Source organism: Anabas testudineus, chromosome 14 (genome assembly GCF_900324465.2).
Source record: "Anabas testudineus chromosome 14, fAnaTes1.2, whole genome shotgun sequence".
Taxonomy (NCBI): Eukaryota; Metazoa; Chordata; class Actinopteri; order Anabantiformes; family Anabantidae; genus Anabas; species Anabas testudineus.
In genome coordinates this window covers 2,585,206-2,597,256 of record NC_046623.1, presented here as the reverse complement: position 1 = coordinate 2,597,256, position 12,051 = coordinate 2,585,206, and the positions used below count along the sequence as shown (strand labels likewise).

Below are 12,051 nucleotides of genomic sequence, written 5' to 3'. Positions count from 1 at the left end.
GTGGAAGGTATATCTGCGGCAGATATTTACAAATTACTGTACATTTTCCAATATTTACAACACTCTACAGTCTAGATTGCCATTGCACTTCTCTTTATTACTGTCAGTTACCTTTAGATGACTCTGCTCTACAATAAGAGAGTGGTATTGTAATACTGACTTTGCAACAGCAGGAACATAAACATTTCTTCAGGGTCAGTCTTCAGGGTTCACAGTGGAGGAAATAGCTTTTCACATTATATCAGAGCACAGGTTGACGCTGTTCTCTGGCTCTTGCAGGTAGCTCACCTGCCATGGAAGCCCCAGAGCTTGAGGTGACTCAACACAAGTGTCCATGTATCCCTGAGTGCAGGATGCCCACATTCCTGGCTGATACCCCAAGCCCTCACCCACCTGTGGGTATCTCAGAGGACTGGGCGGATGGTCATGGGCGGTGCTGCAGTGTCCATGTGTTACATAAAGCTGTCCATCAGTGGGATAACAAGGGTAGTGTGGTGATGGTGGACATGATGACACAGTGTTATCCATAAAGACGTGAGGCTCCGTGGACAGTTTGTGCATGTGAGTTCCTTGTTGCGGTTGCATCTGGTGAGAGATGGATGTGTGCCAAGGGATGTAACTATGATGCTCCAGATGAGGAACTGTTACCCTGGTCGGCTCGAGTCTAGAAGCTGCCAGTGCCGCTGGTCCTGCAGAAGCCCTGTTGCACTCTCGGTGGCTGCAGGGCTTGTTGGGAGGATGGGAGCTCAGGAATACTGAGAGAGCAGATATGCGGTTGATAGCCCTCTGCAGCGTTGCAATCTTAGAAAGTCGTTTGCCACTGAGGTCATGGTTCAGAGCGACACGCAGGGCATTAAAGGCCTGGTTGTAGTCCAGGATGCGTTTTCGCTCACGGACATTGGCAGCCATGCGTCGAGCTTTTGAGCGGACAGGGCGATTTCTCTTCTTGGTCTGGCTTTCCTCTGGATCACTTGGGCTGCTGGTTGAGCTCTCACTGTCTTGGAAAGATACCTTTGGACTTCCCTCATCCTCAATTTGGCCCAGCATGCCAAGTTCCAGCTCTTCCTCAGAGAATTCTGAACTTGCAACACTGCTGCAGCTCATTCTGTCCTTAATACGGAGTCTATGTTGTTTAAATTTTGCCTGTCGTCTTTGAAGACTGTGAGCGCTCCCTGAGTGTTCCTTGGCTTGTTTTTGTGGGGCTGTCGGTATGTGCCGCTGTGCCGACAGCCCAGGTATTCTTCCCCTCTGAATCCTCTGGTGCCTTGTGATTACTTGTACCTCGACAAGACAGGTTGGCCTGCTTTTTAAACTCTTGAAGTCACATGGTACAGTCACCTGTAAGGAATGGTACACTCTCTCTCTCACCAGTTTTATAGGTGCCCTCCAGGCAAATGGCACTGTCACCTCCTCCTCCTACTCTGACTCTCCCTCAATTCCTTTACGGGATATTACAGAACAGTTCCACCAGTTCCATGTCAGTGTAAAAACATAAGCAAAACATAGTTTTTTGGAAATAATACTAAACTTGCCTGACAATTCAACAGTTTTTTACTACTTAATGCTTATATAATCTCTGACTCCAGGTACTACATGTTGCCATGACGACCTTCCATGAAACTATAGAGCTATAAAAAGCTTCAGTAAATGGCCTTTTCCATACATCATTGGAATCCCTTCCTTGCTAAGAACTACACTATAATGCAACATTGACTTATCGTCCACCAAAATCATTTCTTTCTCTGCATAGTAGCCTATTGTGAGTATCTCCTTCTTCTAACATCAGTAGTGAAGAAGGGATATCTATCTAAATAGGTTTTCCATTAATATTACTCTTGTGACACTTGTGACAAATTGCACATTTATCCAAGTGGCCTAATCTACGTATTTCCTCTTTTCTCAGGTGTGGGAAGAGAGGAACCTTCTTATCTACCATAGGCTAGATTTGTCCTTGCAATTAGTCTCTAGAGTGGTGATTCTCCCTGTCTCTCTTTCTCTCTCTCTCTTTCTCTCTCTCTCTCTCTCTTTCTGTCTGTCTGTCTTTCTGCTCAGGTTTAAGGGCCATGTAATTTAGACTAGCTTCCATCCCCATAAATCAGGCCTGGGCAGCACCTGAGGACAAGAGTAGAGTGAGCCCTAGACTTCAAAGAGAGAGAAAAAACAAGGGCAAATACTTTACAAATAGAACCTGCAATTGCTTCTGGCTTATGCTATCGATCTTTCGTAGTCTTCTGCAAGTGAACATGTGGTTCCACAATTTTGACTTATGCAGCATTGAAAGATTTCTTTATGAATTGTATACATAATATCCTGAGGTGGGTCACATGTACGGTTATTTTCTAAACAAATTCGCATAGTACATACAAATGCAGACTATGACAAAAGATCTGTGTCAGATATTGTAGTGGAAAGTAAAGGGGGATTGCACTGACTTAAGCTCGACTACTGGTTAAACACAACAGCTCAGGTAACTAAATGTCCTCAGACACTGAACTGGGGGTCGTTGAGAAGCATTGCTTCCTTCCTGCCCTCTTCGTTTTATTGTACGTGTTGTGGCTCTGAGACACCATCTTTTAAAACAATTACAGCCCAGAGTTTTAGCTCTAAAGCACAACTATTTATATTAGGCGGGAACAGTTTAGCCTTTTTAATGTCGCGTCTGGGAGATTATTGTAAAGATTATTATTTATATCCCCACTTGTATAGTCGTCAAGTACGAGTGTCAATGTACTTCCTTTTGCTCAATTTCTACTACCAAACATTTAGTGCAAAACAAATTATTTCCACAATCTGTACAATATTCAGCATTGCACATTATGGATGCATTTTTAATTAGAAATAAAAATTTGCTTTAAAAACCTTTTCTTACATGTGCACTAGTAGTAAGTAAAAACATTGCATAGTGCAATAAATGTGCAAAAAACTAGTGTGTGTTCACAGTTCAGCACAATGATGATGTTACCATCATCAATTACACTAATCTTTGTCTTTTTTGTTTTTGTGTTCAACCGTTGGGCCATTTCTGTGAAGTTGTAAAGTAACCATTTTACTTAACACACCTTTTAAGTAGCTGCATGCCTTTATAGCTACAATTGTTTGAAATGTTCAGCCCACATTGCTCTGCTCCAAGGAGTGCATAGGCTTTATCACAAGCTGTGATTTATGGCTTCACAAACATGTCAGATTTACTGCTGTGGTGTAAAGAGCATGAAGACTGCAGCCTCGGACTCTCCCCGTCCATTCATTTTTGACAGGTGACAAGACACCAGTAATTATCAGCCGCCGGGAATAAATCACAAGATTTTATCACGTAGCTCGCCATGCCCTTGATGGAATAACCATTTTCAAGCAAGGGGAACCTGTCCAACACCGCTGAACCTAAGATTTGTAAATCTCCTGCTCAAGCCCCATAATGACTGGTTGTTAGCCGTTTGTTATTAGAGGTCTGTGTGCCAAACATTATAGATGTATATTTCCAAGGGGATAGTTAGGAGTAATAAGTGAGTAAGGTCCGGGTTCGCTAACCTTGGCTTTGCCGTGGTATGTTAATGCATGTTTTTGGTGCCTGTCATGGAATTTTCTCACCTCAATAAAAAGCCTCCAGTCAAAAAAGGGGTTTGCGGTTACTTTACCCCACCACTATTTGTCACACCACAATACCTTAGGAATTGTAAAAATCAATGTTATCAACTGTACACTGCCAATCTGTGGTCATTTCATGGCAGTTATGTTATTTGCCATGAACTAATCTCTTTTACAACAGTATCACATCATCCTTTCCGACTCTTTGTGAGTGACTTGCTATTTATGTTCTGTTTATTCGATGAAATATAAGTATTGCTTTTTGTTTTTTGGTGCAAAAGTAAAACAATCTTCCACAATATTAACACCACCTTAATAGGGGTGAGCTTGGGAAAAATGTAGTGCTTGCCATCATTGACAAGTGTCAAACAGTGCATGGCAGCTTGCTGCAAATTAGGGTGCAAAGCCACACACCAGTGTCCGTGCCGATCCCTGTCCACAAGAACATTAAAAATACCATGTGGTGCTAATGTTATGGCTGATATGTGTTCAACTGTTTAAGACCAGTGCTCAATACACACTGCTCTATCACTACTGTGCTTGTTCAGTTATTAGTCAGCATCAAATTACCATAATAAACTACAAAACTTGACAATCAAGCAGAAATAGTTTTCTGATTTATTATAAAGAAGAGCCTGCAAAAACTTTTGAATGTATCTTAAAGTAAATATTTCTGCACTGCTGCCAGGCTGTTCTGTGAATCTGACTTCATGAGAGCCATCAACATCACCTCTCAACAATAAAATACATTTTGCAGCATATTTCTACTAAAAACATATTTGAAAAGTCTAGCTTTAAATGAAAATAGCTGTACAACTTCATAAAAATACTATATTCAAATTTTACAAAGTAGTACAAGGAAAAATGTTTTTCGAAAAAAGTTTTCGAAAGTAAATTAAATTGATTTTATATTTTCTATAATACTCTGTTCTTAAACCCACAGTGATGGCTCATATTTTAAAGGTTTATGTGTTTCAAAAGTAAATTTAGGTGAAATGTGTTGATGTAAAATAAATGTAATGAAGAAAAAAGAAGCACTTAGTAACAGAAAATGTGAAGACTTAGCAAAAATTGAAGAAGCTCAGATTTTTTAGTAAATACAGTTCCTAACTTAATACGTGGCAAGAAGAACTTAGTGAACTAATTTCCTGATTTTATGCATAAATTCATGAAAATTCACAAACAGCAACAAACATTAGATTTCTAAGCCAATAAAACTCATGATCATGAACTGTCATGATCTTTCATATCTTTATCGAACACACCCAACATTTAAAAGTAAGTCAAACTGTTTTTATTAACTGGTTCAAACACTTTGGGCAGACCTGCATAATAAAAAAACACTAGACCATTCCTTCTCACAGAACTGCTTTAGCTCAGTTGTACTCATGGTAAAAACTACCTCCAGACACTGCTGAGCAGTATGCTTTCTGAGGGCAGCAGATTCCTTTGCATATGCAATTTTTAAGCAGCATGCTGCCTGTCATGGCCGATCATATCAGATCACAACCAATAAAAGAGATGATCCGGCTTCTCTGAGTCACACTTCCTTCTCTGGTGACTGCTCAAAATGAGACATGAAATCATGAAGAAGAACAAAACTGTTGTCATATTGATCTAAAGTCTAGCCAGGTTTTCTACTTGTATGAGCTGTGATCATCTGTCAACATGTACATTATGAACATACTTGAGTGAAACACACTTTTGGTGATACGCTGCGAAAAACAAAATGAGAAGACAGCCTACTGACACAACAATGAATGAATCATTCTGTCTGAAATTACTGGCAATTACGTGTAGTTGGCTGCTGGAATCCCTCTCACAGTGCACGGCACCTATAAAATCTTAGTTGTTGGATTGAAACAATGCCCCGGGTATTTCAGCATGCACAGCTCAACATTGAAAGTGTTATTCACTGAATATCTGTCACGTTGTTGGCTATTAATCATAGAGGTGTGTAGGGGTTTATTCTGCAGCATTAAAAATGTTTCCAGTGGTTTACCACTCTGAGAACTTGAATTGGTTCAATTTCTGCGAAATAAAAATATTCAAATGGTTGCTTATAAAGCAATTAATGGTTATTAAGACTTAGGTATGTCTTAAGTGTAGTTTTGTGTGCATCTGTGTAAATATGTAATTTAGTTTTAAGTCTATGTTTGCTGAATGTTAACCTTGTATTTATAGTACCAGAGGCAAAGCAGAAAGCAATTGATTAATGAGACAGTTTTGTTTCAATCATGTCATAAAGTCAGGCTGGTTGCCACGTAGAGAAAAACAACACATTTAATGTTTGGGTCACTAAAAATCCTCTACTCTCTAATTTAGCCATACGCAGAACATTTACTACAGTCTCTGCTCTTAGTGATTTATACCTTGTAACAAAACCATTCATATCTGTCAGTACTGATGTCATAACATGTCTAACAGTTTCCTCCACATAGGAATGTCAGTACGCTTCCTCCCCTGCCCTACATACTCGTTTTTACATGATAGCATTTACTGTAAGATCATGCAGCTAACTGAACTGCAAACTGAAGGCATTGCTGAGGCAAGTGTATTTACTGCACAGAGCAGTAGCCAGGCATTAAAGCTGTTCACTTAAATCATAATTTATGTTGTGCTGTATACATGCTGAGGCTGATGTAATCAGTGTTCTGTACATGACAAAAAAAAATGTTCATAGAGGGGGGAAAATACGAATCCAAAAAGGCAGCGGTGTATGTTCGTAGTGCATTCCTGCAAGGAGAAGTCAGTCATTATACAGGGTTGTCATTAAAGGGTCCATTTGGAGAGCTGGAACATGTGGTCAAGGTTAAGTGTCTGTAGGCTAGTTCCCACACAACCCACAGCAGTTAAAGTGGTGCCCTGCGACCACAGAAGAGGCAACAAAGCACCACAGCAATACTGTGGTTATATGAGTCTAATAAGTTGACGGTCCTCTTTTTAATGCATGGATGTGTTTGCTCCCAGGATTAAAGATTGATTGACAGCTGTTAGTAGGTGGTTCAATAGAGTGAATAAGTGGTTTAAAGAACAGTATGTATACAAACATACAGTTTATGTTAGTTGATTGGTTGATAGTGAGCTCATTTGTTTAAGAATAAAAGAAATTGAATCAAATGCAATCAAATATAGAAGTTTCATCATGACATAATCATTGATAGCTTTGCTCTTTGGTTAGTGCTATAGAGGTCACAACCCCATCTTGCTTCTGGACATTAACCAACCTCTTAAAAGGAAAAAGATGTCGGATGTGCCAAATATAGAATTATAATTGATTTGTTGTCTTTTTAACAGGCAAAAATTTGATTTATGTCTCATCTGTCAAATTCACCCTGGACCGATATTCTAGTAATGTTCTCTTTAGATCTGATGATCAAATATTGAAAACAACTACTTATCGCAGTTAAAGGATAGGTCATTAATGGCCAATAACACTTTGAAATGAGACTGTGTAGTTTTTCTTCAGTCATATCCTGCACAGGAAAGGTATCCTTAAATGGCAGTATGAACAAAAAAAGAAGAACAAGAACAAATGTGTTATAATGAACGATAAACATTAGCATTGGTTGGCATGACAGTTCTTATAAGATGAATTGTTACATGTAAAGATTTAACATGTAATAAGTACTGCTTTAACAAATTGTAGAAAAAATGTAAGCTGCTGTTCACTGTCAGGATAATACACTTTGTATTAGTTATTACAGCAAAATATTATATATAGAGTTGGTAAGTAAGCAGATGAACATAAATAGACCCTATGCATTAATAAATAATTTGTTAGTAGATGTCAGTATATAAAGTGGTTAAAATCAACTGCACTAAACTTTGTTCTCATTTTTCACAAATTACTGTAAAATATCTTTGCCATAATGGCTAACTCTCACTCTCACTGGTGTTTATTTTATTTACTTTTCCACTTTTGCTAAAGTTTGTGTCTTTTACTTGATCTGTGAAAGGTAACCTCAAATGTCTGTATTGTTGCTACAATGTTTCCTATGTAGATCTCCATCATAGTTGTAGTGTTACTGAAAGGCAGGGAAAGAAACCGTTTTAGAAAGGTTTCCCTCTAGTGGTAGAAAACGCACACTCGTCTACCAGTGTTGAAGTGATACAGAGTTTTCTTTGGGTATTTTGAACTAATTATAAATGCAGCAAATTTTAGAAGATTAAATAAAATATATTTCAGATGTAGACTGTAATTACACCAGTGAATAGGTGTTATCATCACATTTCAACTTATAGGCCACTAGATACAATACTGTATAAGTTTGTCAAGACCAATAAAACACTGCAGCAGCATTTACGTATGTATGTAATCAGCATCTCCTACTCATACAAGAACAGTCAATTAAATGGGGAATTCTGTGTTGTAACGACTAGATCATCAGATGGCCCAAGTTCAGCATCATTTAAGGTCTATTAAATTATTTGACTGGACACCATCTTTAAATTCTAGCTACCACGTCAAATAGAGATAGATATACAACAAGTATATTAATTGTTTAAAGCTAATGTAATAATATGTATCATGCATACTTTGGTATTTTAAGAAGAAATCAAACTACAGTCTATAACTGTATTTGAATAAGGGAATCTGCCAGCCTGTGTAATGTACAGGCTTTCACGGGCCAAATTATTTGCATTTACGTCATATTAAAGTATTGTCAGTAAACGTTATTGTAATCACTACTACTTATTCACATATATTTATCCACAATGTACTAAAATAGACAACTACTGTATACTGTGGTTGGCACATGTCATCATGATATGCTTACAGTGATGATAAGGTCGGATCTAATAAATACAGTTTACATATATTTTTTGGCTATTATAATTTGTTACAGCAAATGATGGTCCTGGTGGCTGGTTTGAAGTGACAGTAACTTTGCCTCCCAAGAATATTAGCACATCTTAAGTGATAAATTATAGTATGTTTTTAGGTATTAAGTTAATTAGATGCTGTGTTGTATTTGCCATTAATGTAAAGGAAACAGGAGAAAGCCAATGAGATTTAAATACGTCCCCTACAATTATCAGCTTAAGGCTTTGGTTTCTGAGGCAAAGATAGTTAACCTGGTGGAAATATGTAGTCAGAGTGCAAAGTGTCTCACCTTGAAGTCAGGACCTCCTGTGGGGTCACTTGTTACTCTGACAGGTTTGAAAGATTTCTAAGACAAGAGTACAGGTACAAGAGAAGCTGTTATACCCAAGGCAACTGTCTTAACTGGTGCTGTCTAGACATAATAAAGATGGAGTGATGGGCCAGAAAAGGTGAAAAATGTGTCTTAGTGTGTGGCCAACTGGTGGAAAAAAATCCCTACTCTTTCCTGTAGGTGGTGTGAGTAGGCTGTATTTGTTTTCATTTAAAGAGATACTCTGCTGATTATGTTGGATTCATGAACACGGTGCGAATTAGAGGGCAGGTGGAAAGCTACAGGTACGATGACGCATTTATTTATGTTGCCTGTAATCTGCTAAGAGATTGTATCATTGGGCATTTGATCAGGCTGTGTGTTATATACTCTGCTGTGACACTCAGTATGATACTCACCAGAATCCCATTACATTTCTGTGGATGTTCGTGTCCTGACAGTGGTTCTAAATGATTTTTGGTGGTGTCCCCACCAAGAACATAGTTCCATTTGTCTCCAGAAAACTTAACTATAATGGTTGTGGTGGAGTAATGGACTTTGCAGCCTCCAGTGACTGTGGATTATAACATTTTGGAAACATTGCACAGCATAAGAGCTAGCACTGTGCACACACACTATACCTTAACAACAGCCATAGGACTAGTGATACTGCTTTAATTTTGCAGTAAATACATTTACATCTTGTCCATATGTCCATTCCATTCTCATGAGCACCACATCAGGACCGCATTAAGGGATTTTTTTTTTTTTGTCTGATTCTAATCAGTCCTAGATGAACTGATTAGATTTTGGCAGTCAAAGTCGAGGTCTTTGTGACCTCAAGCCTCTCCAAATCTTGTGAATTTGATATCTCCTCCCATTACAAGTTGTAGGTTTTCTATTGCTCTGGCTAACATTCCCAGGTTTCGCAAAATCAGATTAAAGCTAATGTACATTTCTGAAACAGTAGACTACATGCACAACAAATAATGTATGTGCAATTATTGTGCGATGTGTATGCAGGGTAAAACTTCACAGCACTCATTGTTGAAATGTTGGTGCATCAGTCAGTCCACCATTTTGATATAGTGTTAAACATCTCAAACAAGCTAGTGCCCTGCGATCAGTATTTCAGAACTGTAATTTGTCCAAATATCTGCAAGAGACTCTACTCAGCCTGTTAAATATTAGCTTGTTATGGTCGTGAGCATGTTGACATGAATACATTATCTTTTCAGTCAAAGCACTGCTCCATGAGACTAGCAGCCATGTTAGCCATGTTAGGTTCAAGATGGCCTATGTCATGGTCATGTAACCAAAGATGACTTAGGATGCCTGTAACCACTGCTGTGACCCAAATCTACTAACCAATCAGAATGCCACCTGAAATGACACAATGATGAGCTGTTGCAGCACAGAGAGTTCAAAGATGCTGAAGACATTTTATTCTTGTATACCTACTTGCATCAAGGCTCAAGATTCAGTAGGTGTTATCATCGTACACTCTCCATGCATGAAAGTTGATGCCATAGATACAGAATCAGTTATTTAGATCTACATCACACAGTGTGGCTTGCTGTCATCAACGAAGCTGAAATCTTACAGGTTGTTGGTTGTAGTCTTTTTTTGCTCTGAGAGCTTTGGGCACCTCCCATGATCACCAGCTGTCCCGTACTAGATTTTAAACAAACTTTGGCAACCTGTTTAATTACACATTGGCTTAACTAATTCTTCATCAAGATCAGCTTGCAGACCTGCATGTGTAGATTCATGTAATAGTGTCATAGTCTTGCGCCTTTTTGGATAAAATAACCTTAATGTAATTTTGGAGATTAGTTAGTTTATTAGTTAAAGAAATTGTAGACATTCTTTCTCAATTTCTGAGTTCTGAACAAAGCATAAAACTGCAAAAAAACAACAAAACATGGGGATTTAGGGTAGTGCTCTGCTCCAGCCTCTACTCATAAATCTTTAATCACCTTTGGATGCTCTGATGATTCAATTTGATAAAACGGTTATTTTTATAAACCAATATATATATAAATAAAAAAGTGTTTTCAATGCTGCAGCGGAAGCACAGACAAAAATTAGACCTCAAAACTAATTTTTTGATAACATTAAATTGTCTGTATCTATAATTCAGATCTGATAGAGAGCTATCAGCCAACGTACACAGTAAAATGCATACACCCTCTGTACCTGAATGACACATTTGCAGCAGGAGAGTCACTTGCAGGCCCCCATGAAGAGGGTGAGTGAACAGTGATCCCAATAAGTCAGCTGTACTCTGGACCATGTGTGCATGCATCCTCCTTCCCTCCCATTCAGCTGTTTTAAAACAACCCCTCAATCCCTCCCCCGTTCCAAAATCCTGCTCCCACTCCGAGTGCAGTCATTTCTATTGCAGAGAAATGTCCCTGGTGACACTGAGGGATGACGCAGGCTCTCTCTTCCTTTCTCTGTTTCACAACCCCCCCACTAACACCATCTTTTCCCTCTTTTGACTTGCTCTCCCCTGCCTTTTTTGCTCTGGTGCTCCCCCTTTCTCCATTTGCTCTCCCTGTCTCCCTCTACCCCTCTCCTCTTGCTGTCTCCCCCCACCTCTCCCTTCCTTCTTGCTCTTTCTCTCTCCCTCTCTCCCTCTCTGCTCCGGCACTGCAGTGCTGATTGTGATTGCACACACACTCACACAAGCACACACACTCACACACACGGGAGTGTAGCTGAGAGGCAAGGACTGCAGCAGCATGCACCAACCGCGACTGAGCTGTTCAGGGACACGAGGAGAAGGAGCTGAAGAGAAAAAATAGTGTGCTATCTCACACCAGCCTGCGTGTGCATCTTTTCAGCGGTGGGAGCGATGTATTTCAAGAGCAGATAGCTTGTGTTATCCGGCCTCCTCTGCACTGCCTCTGCATCCCATTCACCCTGCTCCTCCCACTCCAACTCTTCCTCCTCCTACTGTCTACAGTATCATTAGACAGGACTACAGATTGACTGGGACTGGCGTGTGGCAGATTGTCAGGTTTTACCCGGCCGAAAGGTTCTTCTGTGGCTATGCTACATCCATACCTCCACTGATGGCTGGATTGTAATCGACATTCAGAGGTAGAAGATAACCCACAACCTGCAAGGAATCTTGGATGTGTGTGTGTCATTCTTTACTAGTGCTGTCATTGGCGCATTTCCTCTCTTTCGCTGGTTGTTTTTGCCTTCTCTGAGACTGGCTAGCAGGCACTGCAGCATCAGCACCGCAAGACCCATGAAGTGGTAGGGCATGAGGACCCAGGGTCGACCCAAAGGAAGGGCTTGAGTGCTTCCATTGCTACCA

The 12,051-nt window shown here is 39.6% G+C and overlaps 1 protein-coding gene across 1 annotated transcript; it reads right to left on the bottom strand.

Moving 5' to 3' along the window:
* Nucleotides 1-231: 231 nt before the first annotated feature.
* Nucleotides 232-1,104, bottom strand: bhlha9 (basic helix-loop-helix family, member a9). The gene has a single exon (XM_026373097.1). It carries the CDS (start codon nt 1,102-1,104, stop codon nt 232-234), a length of 873 nt encoding a protein of 290 aa, XP_026228882.1.
* Nucleotides 1,105-12,051: the final 10,947 nt, after the last annotated feature.

Bases quoted from the DNA above. Each gene is read 5' to 3' on its own strand.
- bhlha9 (XM_026373097.1), bottom strand. From the start codon at position 1,104: ATGAGCTGCAGCAGTGTTGCAAGTTCAGAATTCTCTGAGGAAGAGCTG.